General features: G+C 45.4%; 1 protein-coding gene across 1 annotated transcript in view; it reads right to left on the bottom strand.

Moving 5' to 3' along the window:
* LOC106817635 (potassium voltage-gated channel subfamily H member 1-like) overlaps positions 1-17,141 on the bottom strand; it is a 66,287-nt gene that overhangs the window by 10,416 nt on the left and 38,730 nt on the right. Inside the window, exons 8-9 of the mRNA XM_014822353.1 lie at positions 17,011-17,141; positions 16,293-16,545 (exon numbers count right to left, since the gene is read on the bottom strand). The exon at positions 17,011-17,141 is cut by the window's right edge and continues 69 nt beyond it. Of these exons, the coding sequence (XP_014677839.1) occupies positions 16,293-16,545; positions 17,011-17,141 (384 nt within the window). The remainder of the gene's footprint in view (positions 1-16,292; positions 16,546-17,010) is intronic.

The raw sequence follows: 17,141 nt of genomic DNA, 5'->3' as shown, positions 1-17,141 counted from the left end.
TAAACTGATTATGTACTAACTGCTTTATCTACTGACTGTTTATATACTAAGTTTATGTAGCGAACTGTTGATGATAGCTAAACTGATTATGTACTAACTGCTTTATCTACTGACTGTTTATATACTAAGTGTTTCATGTAGCTAACTGATTATGTAGCTAACCTGTTTATTACTAACTGTTTATATACTAAGTGTTTATGTACTAACTGTTTATGTACTGACTGTTCATGTACTAACTGTTGATGCACTAACTGTTTTAGTACTAACTGTTTATGTACTAACTGATTATGTACTAACTGTTTATCTACTGATTGTTTATATACTAAGTGTTTATGTACTAACTGTTTATGCTTACTGACTGTTCATGCTACTAAACTGTGATGCACTAACTGTTTAGCTACAACTGTTATGTACTACAACTGTTTGATTTGCACTAACTGTTTTAGTAGTAATGTTTATGCTACTAACTGTTTTAGTACTAAGTGTTTATGCTTACTAACTGATTATGTACTAACTGGCTTTATGTACTAACTGTTTATGCTTTACTAACTGTTTATTACTAAAAACATGTTTATGTACGTAACTGTTTATGTACTAAACTGTCATGCACTAACTGGATTTATGTACTAACTGGGGTTATGTACGTAACTGTTTATGCTACTAACTGTTTATGTACTAACTGTTTATGTAACTAAACTGTTAATGTACTAACTGTTTGTGTACTAACTGTTTATGTACTGACTGTTCATGTACTAACTAGTTGATGCCACTAACTGTTTATTCGTACTAACTCCTTAATTACTAACTGTTTGTGTACTAACTGTTTATGTACTAACTGTTCATGTACTAACTGTTGATGCACTAACTGTTTTAGTACTAACTGTTTATGTACTAACTGTTTATGTACTAACTGTTTATGTACTAACTGTTTATATACTTTAAGTGTTTATGTTACTAACTGTGTATATACTAAGTGTTTATGTACTAACTGCTTCACGTTTACTCAACTGTTGTAGATGAAACCCGCTTTAGCGCGCCGGCAGCGACAACCATGCCGTCCAAGCAGGACAGGCCGAGAGTTGAATCTTCCGCGGCCCTCTCGCCCGCCACTCTGTTCAATAGTCTGGGTCGTGTTCACGTCAGCTGGTCTCCGTACATCATGATCATACTCTTCGAGAGCAGCACGTCGTTCTGGCGTCGGCCTACTACCATTTCGCCCCGCTGGCGAGTGACGAACGAACAGACTGCGCGAACGCGCCATCATTCTCGGCATCACGCAACAAGAACTACAACATCGCCTCCGCTAAACTTCTCCGCCTCCGATAAATGCGCGATGCGAGGCCTCCCGCTGGCACGCGAGCGGGACATCTGCCTGCGCGTGCGGCTCCATCGTCGTCGCAGGGTTCGGTCGGGTCGTCAATGGGAACGCAGGATGACGGTGTTGATGAGCGAGTACTAAATTCAGCGACCGGCCGTGCTTACGCAGGTGCTCTTTCAAACGTATGCGAGCAGCTGATCGTATGGCATATATTATATTGGTCGCGGGCTAAAAAGTTTTACCAACGCGGATGTGGTGGAATTAAAAACGCACGTTAGATTAATGAACGTCTGGAGTTAAATAAAAACAGTTATATATTATATACAAGAGCCAATAATACAATATACCATAATTAGCTACATAGCCTACATTAGGTATCATTAGCTCTGAGATATATATATTTTGTTTAATAAACTATATATATATATATATAAATATATATCAAGAGCTAATAATACATATGATTATTATTAGCTACACTAGCTACATTAGGTATTACTAGCTCTCTGATATAATATATAATATTATATTTATATATTATATAGATAGATTAGATTTTAGATAGATATGCATAGGATAGATGGATAGATGGAATAGATATGTGTGTTGTGCTGTGTGTGTGTGTAGTGTGTGGTGCTGTCCGCCGGGCACTTATGACTAGCCGTTGGGTCGAAACGTCGCAGCGAACACGGACAGCGAGAAGATATTCTTACGCGAATGATGGCCGGCTCATTAGCGGTAAGGGGTCGCTCGTCTTTCACCCTCGAGAGCCCCCTCTCCGATAGATTACGGGCAAACCTACGTATAACTAATCATGCTCTCTCTAATACATATAATATATATATATATATATATACTATATATATATATATATTACCGTCTAGCGCTTCGCCTATCGACGGCGTTATTCCCGATACATGTAATTAGAGCGCAGACATGCAGGACGTGCAGCGTATCACTGTGTCGATTAGCATGGACATCGCCTTGAGTGTGGTTGTTGATGATGATGACGACGACCGACATGATGATGCATGATATGATGCATGATATATTATATTATTATTATTATTAAGTAATTATTATTATATTTGATGATAATGTGTTGTGTTGTTTTTGTGTTGTGCAGTTGTTTTGCCGTTCGGCATCAGGTTTACCCGCTGGGGCTTCACGTGGGTTGTTGAGCGAGCCCGGTCTGCCATTTAGATTGTGGCTATGGCATGGTGCCATGGACTTTCGTGGAACGAAGAGATCAAATGTCTAGACCTAAGGAAGGGACTGCAGTCCCACTCGTCGTGGGCCTCGAGTGCTCGCCTCGTGTGATAACAAGTGGCGAGGTCCATGATAGATGTGAGTGATCGGTGTCAGATATTAGCTAATAGTGTGTGCTGATATTTGCTCTCCATGGGTTGTTGAGCTGTGTTATTAGTGTTGTGGTCATATTATAGTTCGTGTTATCAGTCGATGATAGTGGTACTGTTAGTTTCTGAAGTGGTCATACTAAGCTTCAGTGAATGCCCCCGGCTATTGGGTGAGCCTTTATATAGAACGCGAACTCTTTGCATTTAGTACCACTTACGTGAGTGGATGTTGTTCGAGTAGAGATTTTTTAAGTGCGTTTGGTTGAGTAATTCGTTAGTGTCGGTCCCGTCCTGGCATTGGTCTTAGCGTATGTCGCCCTATGCTCGATTCGTGGGTTGTTGTGCTGAGTCATGGAACACACTGTGCCTCCGTTTGCTGTCAGGTGCTGGCATGTGTGTGCGTGTTAACCCTAAAGCAAACAATATTTAACCTAGTCAAGATCTCTTATAATAATAATAGGTTAATTAATAAAAAAGATGATAGATGAGATGAGAATGTGATAATTGTAACAGTGGATGATATGTTCAGATTGAATTAGATGTGATGCTGTGTGTGTAGTGTGTGATAGTAAGTTCTTCTGCATGCTATGTGTGGAGTAAACTATCAAACATAAGTGAGTATAAATATAGAGCAGTTTAGACATAGTGTCTTGGAGCAGTTTTGGTCTCGTCTCGTGTCTGGGTGAGAGTGGATTTTCTGTGTGCGTTGCGTTTTTTTTCGAATTGTGTGTTGGAACCATCAAGTTCCTGGATAGTGTAGACGGTGTGTCAGCACGAGATAGTATGTGTGTAGTGGGGGTGATGTAGCTGAGTAAGAGCTGCAGTGTGCTGTGTGAATGTGATGCCTTCTAGTGGTGAATTCTGACTTCGTAGCGAAGCAAGTGGCGTGTGTGATGATGTTTCTGATGTTAGTGTGTGATTCTGTGTGTGATTGTGCGAGAGTTGTGTGCGCTTAGCCGGCGCACGTCTTATAATCTTCAAACATCTGATGCTTAGATCGCATCAAAACAAAGCAAGCACATCAATAACATGTACTAAAGAACGTAACATGTTAATCAGACAGTATAAAATAATAAATTAATTACATTTATTTAGAGAACCCAGTTTCTTCTCGGGGCGAAGTCTATACGGGGTAAAGTCGCTGGTTGCTATACATTAAACATATGACCGTGAAGTCTAATGCTAGCCACGATATGCTTTCTTACTTGGTTTCGAGACCACAGGCCGTAAAACTTTGATGAAGTGATGATATTTGCCCCGTCACTTATAAAGTGGTCTCATTCTTTCTGAGCAATACACCTACTCATAATGTAGCAACGCGTATGATGCCAATATCAGTATGATTTGGTGATTTCTCAATCCATCGACGACGCGCTTTGATTATCCACTAGCGATTACGATAGGAACATATTAAGCACTCGGTATTTAACCTGCTCTGAATTAATAGCTTAACATCTTGACTTGTCAATGAATACTAATAACTAGCACATCTAACTCTGCAGTTTAGTAAAACTCCAGACAGTTAAAATTACTGTTTCGCCGTTCTCGATATAATCATTGAGATAATAATCAATCACTGAGATATAAAGCCTCATACTCAGTGGCAGTAATATTGTCTCTAACTCACTCTCAGGTACCGCATAAATCACGTTCAGGTTTAAGAGAGCATCAACTCTGGTACACATCACAATCAGCACCAAGACAGTGCGAATACGACGCACGCAAACCGTTATGGATACAATAGCAATGGTGATTGAATGTATAATAATAAATACGTTTATATATTGAAATATAGATACTAGGTCAAGCTCGCTAAATAAATTGACACGGCGAGCCAGAACATAAATCATTCTAGTCTCAGCGGGGCTTGTAACCCGTGCGATATAGTTATCGCGTTCATATGTGTTTCCATTTATACACCCATTTCGCTTGTCGACGCTTCCTAATTCAGCTGGGCTCTTACTAAGCTTAAAATTTGCGAAACTCCTAAAATATTCTTACATGACTACTCGATGATGACTGATCATAGATACGTATATCGCCTCTCGGTAGCAATATTCATGTATTGAAGTGCATCGAGTATAACATATTGTACTCTTTGGTATCGATCGACCAATTCATGTGTATACGTGACTCATTACGTTGAAACACAGTGTTCGACGTACTGTTCCAGGCCGCCAGCGGGCGGATCGGCACGCATTTAGTACTAGTCGTCACTACAGGTAATGCCGCTACACAGGCTACCTACACGTATAACAGCTTTCGAATGCGATATGTATTAAGTCCTTACTCTTGTGCCTGCAATATCACATGAGTCTGCACACTTGCTCCGTTGCTCAACTCCGCTGAGTTTGTAGCATATTGATCAGCTCAGAAAGCTAAAGTTTAACTCGAATAACAGAACCCTCGTGTTCGAAACTTGCAATAAGCTCGCTTAGGAGAATGATATATTGCCCATCTCTTTAAGATCAGAGGTTTAAAACAGGAAGACATCTACGTATGAATATCTCACAGAACACGACGATAAAGAGTACGAATATCCGACTAACGACCTCGCTCGATCTATAGCTCATAGTTCTCCTTTGTACGACAGAAAAAATGAGAAAACCCCCGTCAGTTTTCTCTTGACATATGCGAACCTCGCGAGAGGCGAATACACCCAACTGGTACTTTCAGTTAAGAGCCTGTAACGTCAATATAGAACTATATAACCGTTTTCATGCAAAACTGAACACAGCAGTCGTTATGTTGACATCGACTCTTGTTTATCAATACCGTGTAACGTCTTATATCTCTAATTACCTATGTCCACTAACACACAACTGCATAGTCAATTTAACATAACATTAACAATATCCTGATAGAGAGTCGCACAAGACCTGAATATAGCCAGCCAGCGCAGAGAGTATCGGCCGTACCACCTGCATAAAGCACCACGCCTTGCGCCGTACGGCCACGCACGCATGCAGATAAACTCACACCGTTGAGATAATGAGCCAGCGCCACTATGCTCTAATAGGATCCCATTCTACAGTTGCCATTATGTCTCCATGTGATGCGCCTCCACGATATGTGAAGCCTATTACGCATTGCGTCTATCGACTTCGAAGTTGAACATTCAACTTGAGCCTACCTCACTTTCGCACTGCTCGACCTGTCTGACCTTTAGCTCAGCATCTGCACCATGAGTCTTTCTCCCCATCCCCGCGCTCGACCTGAGCATTTTCCCGCGCGCTCTGTGCTCACGCGTAAGGCTGTGCGTGCGTAGCTCACGCACACGATTATGTACGTGCCGGCAGGTGCTCGAGAGCGAACAATCGTCAGATCTTTTGTTTGCGCGTTACGGAGCGCGATGCTTCATTTAGAAGGACGCGTAACGGGAATACGTTTGAGGTCTGTTCGGCATTTACGTGGTGCGCTGGTCACGCCATAGCTACTCGCTCGGTGCGAGCGGGCCGCATTCGCACGCGCAATGTGCGCGTGCTTTGAATCGTGCATGCCTTCCTTAACTTCGGCTTCTTCGTCTCTGCCACCGACGTCTCCTCGGGCGACGCTCGCACGGCCTTACGGCGGAGAGGTAGCATCGGATCCACGTAAAGCATGTGGCCGCCTCGGACAGCGACCTCCTACGCTATTCGTTCGTCGAGCTTGTCATGAAGCGTACGTCAGCAAGGAGGGTTTACGCACGCCGATCGGCGCACGAGAATGAGTCACCGATCGCGATTCATGTTGGACCAGTCCGTTTCGGACGCATACCATGCGTGTCATTTCTCGGGACCTGGCTTGGGTCGACACGTCCATTCGTCCAACATATTAGAATAGATACGGCACTGAAGCGCTGGAATTTATTCCTTTGTTCAGATTCCTGTCGCAGGGTTAGTTATATTTGAGGTCAGCTCTCGATCTTTTTCATCGGAGTCAGTCTTAATCTCTGAACTTTATCTATGAATAATCTCGTCTGCTTCGCTCTATCTAGCTCCGTTCTTTCAGCATCTGCGCAGGCGCAAGCATGCGCTCTCGGCATCAGCTGCGCGTATCGCCAGAGTTGATGCGTCAGGTGGTTAGCGCGTTTCGGCTACCACGCAGATTCGACCTTAGTCGGAATTCGGAATCGTCGGACCTTCGCGTCGCTCTCCCATGCCGCTGTCGTCAGATGTCAAAGCGATATTCTCGGGAGAGCTCTGAACAATCCGTCGTGCGCGCTATAAATAGGCCAGGGGACGCTCGTAGCCGGCTAAGAATTCCAGCTCCGACTTCCCTCAATTCGATGAAATCGTCAGCTTTCTAGACCTTTGAGCCGAACCCTCTCCGACCGACGGCTTGTAGACAACTACCTTCGTCGTCGTTCTCTTCGGCGGATTCTTCGGTTTCGGTTTATTACTCGACTATCTGCTTGTGACTCAGACGTCCGTTTGCGTCAGTGGAGAATTAAATAGTAGGCGTGTCGACGTAATCGTGGGCCTTCGTTAGTATTGTTCAATCGTGGTCGGCCGAAACGGACGTCATCTGAGTCGTCTCTCTACGAGAGCGCGTCCTTACTTGTGTCCTGTCTGCACGCTCTACCTCGGCTATTTTCTGATTTCTCCACTGGACGGCCAAATTGTGTGAAAAGACCCTGGTGGCGGCGAGAGGTTTGAGCCGGCGGGTTCCAGAGCTATGTGGGGCATCCGCCTTTGGTGCTTGCAAATCGTACGGATGTGGGACTTTGGCTTTAAGCGAGTTGCACTGGCCGCCGGATGTCCCTGCTCTTCTCGTAATCTGTCGACACCTAGTGACCCTGTCTCTCCATGACGATCTTTGCTCGCTTCGGTAGGGCGTCCGTTTTTTGGGTCCGCCTATCCACCTAGGTGTGTACGACGGGTGCATGTATCGCCGCCCATATTATTGCTTGCTCTTTAGACGACCTGCTACGACGCCGCAGAAGTGGATGCCCACTTAGAGCCAATTCGCCTGCGCGGTCGGCGGCCATGTACACATCGCGACGTACTTCCTTGGGGTTGGGAGTACATCGGCCAATACTTGAGTTTCCTGTATACCAGCAGCCAGAAGTCTTCCCGACACATGGACGAGAAGGTGACGACCGTGATCTTCGGACTGTCGAGCCATGCCCCTCGCGGCGGGCTTATTAAAACGCTGTCGTGCGAACTAGTCCGTAAAAGTCCGCGTCTCCAATTTTTCCTTTCTCAGAGCGAGTCGTTTTAGAGTCACGTTGTGCCGTTACTGCCAAAGGACCAGGAAAGCCTGTTGCATCGTCGGATTGAAGCGCGTGTGTCGTCGCCATGCTTGCATCACTATTCATCGAGAACGCATGAAAGAAAAAGTCTGTCGCAGCGTATACGAATGACGAGTCCCTCATGCTTTCGAGCTGCCGGATGCGAGTCCGCCAGCTGATCCCTCTTGCAGTGCTCTGCCCTCCGTCTCTAGCTTGCGCCGTTCTTGCTTCAGGACCGTTCGCGATCCGCTCTTCGAAAACATCACGAGCTGCGGCGAAGCAAGGAAACCAGAACCAACGACTACACAAGCACACGCTGTCACTTAGCATGTTCACACTCCGGGAAGATCACTTGCATCAACTAATCGAACGGCATTGTCACTTGGAAGATGGCGACTGTCTAGCCCTACTATAGCAATTAGATCATTGCTGAGCGTGAGCGCAAGTGCCATGTAAGACAGTGCACTATGGATATATTGGTCTTTCGATCGAGGATAATTAATTACGATACGGCGAGAGCGCTTGTTTATGCGCTTCCTCGCTTTTCTAATTTAGAGCACGGATTCGATCGTGCATATGTGACTCACACCGCTGAGATTACCCACTCACTGCAGACGATTTCGAACTATGGTATATATGCCTCGGAGCTCATAATTTTTAGCGTTCATGTCACTTTTTCGTGTTTTCTATCATATATAATATATACGGTGTATTATTTCATAAGTATTGGTCTCGTACTGTGCTCGATGGTGTGTGTCGTGTGTGCTGTGCTGGTGTGTGTGTGTGACGTGGTGTGTGTGTGCCGTAAGAATGGTGAGTGTAGTGTGTCGTGTGTGCGGTCGTGATAGTGTCGTGTGGCTTAGTGATGTGTGTGTGTTTGTTTAGTGTGTGTGTAGTGTGTTGTGTGTGTGGTGTATGTGTGTGGTGTTGTTGGTGGTCCTGCAGTGTGTCGCGTCGTACTGGGTCGTAAGTAGTTGACTTTATTAGTGCAGGGCGTTGCCGTAAAATGAGGGAGCATCGATTTACGGCGTGGCTGTTAGGGAAATAAGGGCCATGGTTAGCATGGAAGTATGCTGTGTTGGCAGTAGCGTGTCTGCAGCTGTGCGCGTCTGCACGTCTCAAGTCATAGAATAGAGTGAGTTATTCAGTATATATACTACCTACAGCCGTGACTGCTAGCAAGTGGTATGCTTAGAACTCTCGCGCTGTAGTATATTTTCGATCCGAAACGAGTTTGAAGGAACGAGTGATAACAAATACTAGGCACTGCAGCAGGAGCCATCTCCTTTTCTATCTCATGTTAACAGCTCACCACCGACGTCAAGCGCCGCGGAGCATTGGCCACAGGGAAGTACAGGGACACGCAGCGTACGCCTCCGTGCCCTCTGTCTAGACTAGTCTCCCGAGAAATCAACGTCGCCTCTTACCTGCACAGGATGCGAAGTTACAAAACACATTACACATTAAGTAATCGATCATAAATCCGAGAATAACAGATGTGTCAAGATGACGTATTTAGCGAAGACAAACAAGTGTGTTCACTATAAAGGTACACAAAAGCAAAAGCAAAAAACAAAGTCCAAAAGGCAAATAGGAAAAGGGAAAGAGTCGAACACTTGATCAATAAGCATCGCAAAACGCGGTAAACTCCACGGGTGGAGAAGCACTGCCGACCCCGCTGTAATGCACCGAGCGCCGGTGCAGAAAACGAGCGCTCAAGGCGTACAGGCCAAGGCAGTGCAATTTCGGCGCAACAAAAGAAGCTGGTGAGTTGTGGGCAGCGGAGGACGATGTTACACCGTCACGAATAGATCTAGGTATTAGCATGGATGTGTTTATCGTTTGAGATTGTCGCATATTACCAGCCTTTACGGAACACCGTAATACCCTCCAGCACGACAATTTATTGACAGCGCAATTCCCTATCTTGTAGCACTGCTGCTCGTTCGTCTTGATTCAATTATGTTGTTATACCTCATTCTGAGAATTACTCGCTTTGTTTACTTATGCTGTCCTATAGCGCCGCAGTGTTGTATGATCAGAGAGATCTCGCGGTTGGTTATTTGGACTACGTGTTAAGTCTTAAGAGCCAAGACAACTCCTAGGCCTGTAAAACTCCTTGATAGTACGTCGCGTGTGTGCTCGTTGCAGTCATCAGCAAATTGTCACCAAATTGACACGTCACACGCAACAAGGGGACTCAGGTAGGTGCGGTGTTGAAAAGTAGTTAAAAAAGCAGAGTTAAATTCGATAATACTTGAGAGGTAGCGAGCCGGGAGAGAGAAAAGGTATCTTGACGACGTAGAGAGAGAGAGGATACCGTCATGTACAAAGGAAAGTGATAGGTCGGAAAAGTAGACCTCACAAGCCGTGACTTAATGGCGAAGTCGCGGCACGGACCCATGGGTCATACAGCTGCCTGGAAAGACTGAGGATGAGGGTTGATGCATTGGGCAATGACCAAGGCGGCGGTAGAATCGAAGATGACCAGCTTATAGCCTCCATAGCCACAATGTATGCACTAGCGAAAGAGAAATAACAGAGAGATCTAGAAAGAGAAGTAATCGTTAAGAATATATGAGAGTGAAATATTTGGATGGAGTAATGTCATACCGAGAGGGAGGAGCGAGATGACCGCGGGGCAATGAACCTGCAAGCAATAAACTACTATATGACTTTCCAGTACGAAGAGGGAACAGGTGAGGATAATCGCAACCCGGATAAAGAAGAGCCGGAGGCGCAAACGAAATAGGAGAAACAGCATAGAAAAGATGCTGGGAGAGACGAGAGATTAAAGAGAGAGAAGATTTGAGAGAGAGAGAATGCCTAGAGAAATGTCCACGATGTTGCTCCATGGGACTATGCTGTGTAATGGCGTCGCCAGTATGCCGAGAGACACTCGACTTGATATATCTGATAGCGTGTACTTGCCTGAAAGGCCCACGTGTGACTTGTGCTCATGTAGGTAATACTAGAAGAAGGGCGCATGAAAATGACCAAAGATGCTTAGAAACAAGATTACTATAATAATAATAGGTAATTATAGTCGTGCCTGGACATGGACCAGAGTCCAAGAGTTAAGAGAAACTAGAGTACAACTTACAGAAATGGTATCACAATGCGACCAGAATCACGAAGTACATAAGACAGAGCACTTGATCCGCAGCACATCCCACAAGCACGAAAAATATATATCCGTATAAACCAAATCACAACTATCGCACAATCTCAAGTGACGAGAGCAGACGTGATAATGATAAATCCAATCGCTAATACCGAATCTGATCACCATCGTAATCAGATCGAAGCACCGCGAATGCCCAGAATCCATCATCGCACAGTCGTAGACAGATCGAGTAGCCAATCCGATCCCAGTAGAGCGAAGTACCAGATGACGCATGAGACCGAGTAGACCATCGCATCGAGAAATAGCAAAGCCATACAGTGCAAATGCACGATCCGATGCATCCCAGCAAATCCATCCATACCATCGCGATCACAGTACGAGTCACGATTCCCATCATTTCCATCCAATCCCGACCTGCCCTCCAGAGCTTGGCGACGGAAAATCACAGTCAATGCGCTCTACCGCCCCGTGCTCGATCCATGTCGCCGATTCTACCACGCACTCGCGACTCCGCACATCACCAATGCCATCCCTCGAGCAAATCGCATTAATTGCAACCGAATCCATATCTCTCACCGCAAACGCACCAACCAGCTCACTCGCTAATTCGAGAAGCTCCCAGTCCTCTATTCATTCATACCATCACGCAAGTCCACTGCGCATATCTCATCCCGCTCGGATCACACCGTGCCACGAGGGCCTCACATTTCTCTCATCCTCATATATCCTCATCCACCAGTCTCCATTTCCACTCTCTTCAACGAATAATTTCGATCCTATCACTGTCCTAGTGCATCTGACTTACTGGTCTTCTATTCCTCACTCACGAATCCATCTCATACTCATATAGCTCCCTTTCATTGGCAAAGCATATTCATTCAGCCGCCTAGTCTATCTCCTATCTCTCCATATCCACTTCACCGCATCCTCATCATTTTCCTACTCTTACGCATCACAGTGCAATTCCATTCCCATCTCCCATGCCCTATCCAATCCTACCATTCACATCTTTCATCCACTCTAAATCCATCCTAGCACCACTCTCGATTCCTATACTCTCGACACTGAATCCAGCACTTCACTTCCAACTTCTCATCCCATATTCTAAATCCATATCTTCTCATCCGCCATAACGCCATTCTTCAACCAAGGCCACTCATTAACCATATCTATCCGAGTCAAAATATCCATATACCAATCCAAAGTCCATTCCTATCCGAATACTCGATACACCACTCCTACAGGATACAAATCCATTCCATACGCATACTGCAGTCTCATGTCTCCATCTGAATCGCCCATATCACCACCATTGCTCACCATATCAGTGCTATCATACAGGGCTCACCAATCCAAACAACTCATCCATATCCCCACTTCCAAATATTACATACACTATCCTCACTGTCCTACGCCCACCAGAAACCGCCCGAGCACCGATTACCCTCCTCAGTCTTCAGTCCTCGTGCCGATCTACCACTCGTATCCTAATACCATGTCCATCACATAGGATCTGATATACCATCCCACTTCCATTTCAGGCCCTCTCAAGCACGCACCCTACATCTCACACCTAACCCCACGACACACCCCAAAACCACCCAGAAATTAGCCCCATCCAATATACCTAGAAGGTAATTAAACCACCAAAAAATCTTAAACCAAAGAAAAATTACATATAATTTTCGTGCCCGTCTGAGATTATCTGTTCACTCCTCCACTCGCACCACCCTAATCATACTAACCGAATTCACATTTGCACAATTAAGAAACATGCAGCTAAAAATCAACTCTCCGATATAAAGACTGCCTATGACACAAATATCGCCCTTACTTCGCAAATTTAGCCGCACCTGAACTGCATTCGGCCGAGCCATATTTAACAAGTCCCAGTCTTGCACATTATACACCATCTTCACTAAAAAGCACACGTCAACATCACAATTCCAATCATGTGCCGCACACCTAGGTGCCAATTGCACCTTTCTAAAAACTTCGAGTATCAATCCTATCTGCGTATACGCGATTCTCAACACTCTATCGCGCCATTCACAATCCGAGTCCTCATCCAATTACCATCCCCATTTTCCAATTACCCATCCATCCGTCCCATGCCCCATCCATTCACATTCGCATCCAATCCATCCATCTCAATCAATTCAGGGCATTACTTATCACTCCAGGTACTTATAGCTATGACATGCATTTTATCAGTTTTGCGACTTTTTGTAGCATTGCAAGTTACTTTAGAGGACTGCCCTTAGACACAATAAGTCGTAACCCACAAGTAAAAAGACACCAGAGACTGTCATTGAATTGTCTTTTGTAAAAGGTAGAAATAAACATACTCAACACGCTACGTCGCTGGCACCCGCTGAACGCGTTTTATCCTTAACCTCCTAATCTGTCACTATTCCATACCTATATCTCAAACGCAACAGCATGCAGGCGTTTATCATGCAGGTCGTATTCCCTTTCCACGTATTGCTTACCCGGAAGGGGATTTCGTTGGCAATTGGGAGGAAGGACATGGCACCGCCAAGAAGAAGCAAAGGGAAGCCACGAGGACGAACCACCCCCACACCGTACTACTCCCCCTCTTGCGCACCTCCCCGACTACCACCCACGCCGCCAGACAGTTTGAGAGAATTACTTCAAAGATAAGTTCCATGGACAGTCGTGTTTTGTGGTTAGCTTATTGTTTAGGCCAGGTTCAAGAAGACTTGAAGTCAATCCATTGGTAACGTCGCATATATACAGTTACTCTGGGGAATTAGTAATGGCATAAATAGAATGGATGGATGGCATCGATGGATGGATGGTATGGATGGATGGATGGATGGATGATGGATGGCATGAGATGGATGCTGGATGGATGGAACTGATGATGGAGTGGATGGATGGATGGATTGGATGGATGGTATGGATGGATGGAATGGCATGGATGGATGGATGATGGATGATGGAATGGATGCATTGGATGGATCGGTATGGATGCGCATGATGGCATGGATGGATGGAGGATGGATGCATGGATGGCATGGAATGGTATGATGCGATGGATGGATCGAGATGGATGGATGGATTGGGTGGGTGTCGGTGGGTGGTCGTGGCGTGGATGGATGGCTGGATGGATGCGATGAATGGATGGATGGAGGATGGGATGGATCGGAGATGGATGGACGGACGGGACGGACGGAACGGACGGACGGCGGGCGCGGCGAGGCGGGCTCGCGGCCATGATGGATGGATGGACTGGATGCGATGGATGCGATGGATGATGGATGGATGGATGGATTGGATGATGGATGGATTGGATGGATGGTATGGATGGATGGAGTGGATGGATGGATTGGATGGCGTATGATGGATGGATGGAGCGGATGTGGATGGGGATGGATGGATGGTATGGATGTATGGATGGATGAGATGGTATGGATGGTGGATGGATGGATGGATTGGATGATGATTGGATGGATGGATGGATGGATGGATGGATGGATGGAGGTGGATGGGATGGATGGATGTGTGATGGTGGATGGATGGATGCATGAGATGCGATGGAGCGATGATGGTGGATGGATGGATGGGCATGATGGATGGATGATGGATGGATGGATGGATGGATGGATGGATGGCATGGATGGATGGATGGAGGTGGATGGAATGGATGGATGGATGGATGGATGGATGGATGGATGGAGATGGATTGGATGGATGGATGATGGATGGATGGATGGATGGATGGATGGATGGATGGCAGATGGATGGATGATGGATGATGTGATGGATGGATGGATGGATATGGAGGAGATGGATGGAGGCTCATGGATGGAGGATGATGGATGGATGGATGGAATGGATGGCATGGATGGATGGTGGATGGATGGATGGATGGATGGATGATGGATGCGATGGATGATGGATGGATATGGATGGATGATGAGGGTATGGCATGAATGGTGGATGGATGGATGGATGGATGGATGGATGGATGGATGGATGGATGGATGGATGGATGGATTGAATAGATGAATAGATGGATGGATGGATAGATGGATGGATAGATGGATGGATGGATAGATGGGTGGGTGGATGGGTGAATGGATGGATTTATGAATTAATTGACAGTCTAACGGACGGACAGACAGACATAAGACATATACACGTGTTTCTAATATTGGTATTATTGCGCCTTCTTAGTATTACTACATGACACACACGTGGCCTTTCAGCAGTAACTTCAGATATATCAAGCGAGTGTCTCTCGCATACTGCGACGCCATACAGCATAGCCATGCAGCAACATCGGAATTTCTAGGCATTCTCGCCCCACACTTCTATGCCCGCGTTTTCCGGGTTTGATTTACGTTCCTTGATGGAAATCACGATTATGTGAGGTATCCCGCTGCGCCACGCCTCCTCGGTAGAATATTCCACCAATATTCACAATATATTTACATTACTCTCCGTTATTTCTATCATACCATGGAGGAGGCTATAGTGCATGATCTACGCGCTGTATTGCCAAGAACAACAGTTTCAGGCAGTTATGCATGGGCGTGCACCCGACTGCATAAGCACGTGTGGTCATGCGACTACATTTCTGTACATGACGGTATCCTCTAGAATTACCGACTTTAAGCATTATCGAATTACCTGTTTTAAAAACAAAGTAATATTTTTGTAGTGTGTTTGACTTTGTGATGATCACCCACACACCGACGTATCAAGGTTTCAGCCTAGATTGTTTGCTTTAAATAAATAACAACGCGAGATCTACTTCAACAAACGGGCCTATAGACAAAAAGCGAGTAAATTCTCGAATGAACCAAAAAAAAACAAATTCTCAACGTTGATGTGGTATACGACAACAACGAAAACAGTAAACCGAACTTTGAGTAATGCGATTCCCTTTCCCTTTCCCTTTCCCTTTCCCTTTCCCTTTCCCTTTCCCTTTCCCTTTCCCTTTGCCTTTGCCTTTGCCTTTGCCTTTGCCTTTCCCTTTCCCATGCAGCTACACGGATACGGTGTACAAACACGAGTGGGTGTCACTTTCCCCCGGGCGTAGAGGGAGAGTGCCCTAGCGCAGCACTAGTCACTTCGTACACTTCCGTCATTGCACAGTCATACTTCCATGCTAGACATGGCCTTATTTCCTTAACCCTAACCTTGACCCTAACTTTAACCCTAACCCTGACCCTAACCCTAATCCTAACATTAGTGCTGCCTCCTTCTACGCCTGGGGGAAATTGACACCGAACACGAGTGACATACCTAAAATGGCCGTCACTTCGTCATCTTGCGTGACCTCTAATGACCCGGATACGACGAAACACAAGGCGTCTATGCTCTCTCCAGTATGGTAGAGCAGATCCCCTGGAGCGCTGTGTGCTGTTGTGTAATGCATAGCAAGAGCACGCAGGCAACCGTCGCTGGCCAGTCGAAAAGCTGGCAACTCGTTGAACACCTTTCGATTTAAATGCACGCACACGTCGGCTTTCATGTCCTTTGGGCAGTAACTCAACACCTTGGAAAGAAAATTCAAACGGCTTACCACTGTCCAACGTTTTAACACGATTTATTTTTCGTCAGACAGGAATCAGTATTGCGTGTAAACGTTGCCGCGTGTTGTGAGGTACGTAGTAGTGGATAGCGGACAAACGCAGCAGAAATAAAAGTTAATTTTAACCCCCTTTAAAATCCATTTAAACCCCTTTAACCCCCTTTAAAATTCCTCTAAAATCCATTTAAACCTCTTAAAATCCTTCGGCACGAATTAACCCATATACTACTATTTAATTCCCCATACGGTATTATCAAAAGTGAATAAAAAGAAAGTTATTAAACTCGTTTAAGTTAGAATTTATTTGTATTTACGCCTGGCATTATAGCTGTACTTTTCTTCCGGGTATACCTAACACGGACTGCTGCTTGCCGCAGGAATAATGGGGAATAACAAGGAATAACCGCAGGAATAACAAGGAATAATTACCCTCTCCGTATCTATTCCTTTCGTGACTGCCCACGTCGAAGCAACGTAGTCAAGGACGCGTTCACTTAGCTGCGTCGGAACCTCGTGAAGTTTCATGAACTCACGAATGCTGTTCAGCATCTCGTGATATC

Source organism: Priapulus caudatus, unplaced genomic scaffold (genome assembly GCF_000485595.1).
Source record: "Priapulus caudatus unplaced genomic scaffold, Priapulus_caudatus-5.0.1 Scaffold2, whole genome shotgun sequence".
Classification (NCBI taxonomy): Eukaryota; Metazoa; Priapulida; class Priapulimorpha; order Priapulimorphida; family Priapulidae; genus Priapulus; species Priapulus caudatus.
This window is presented reverse-complemented; position numbering and strand designations above follow the sequence as displayed.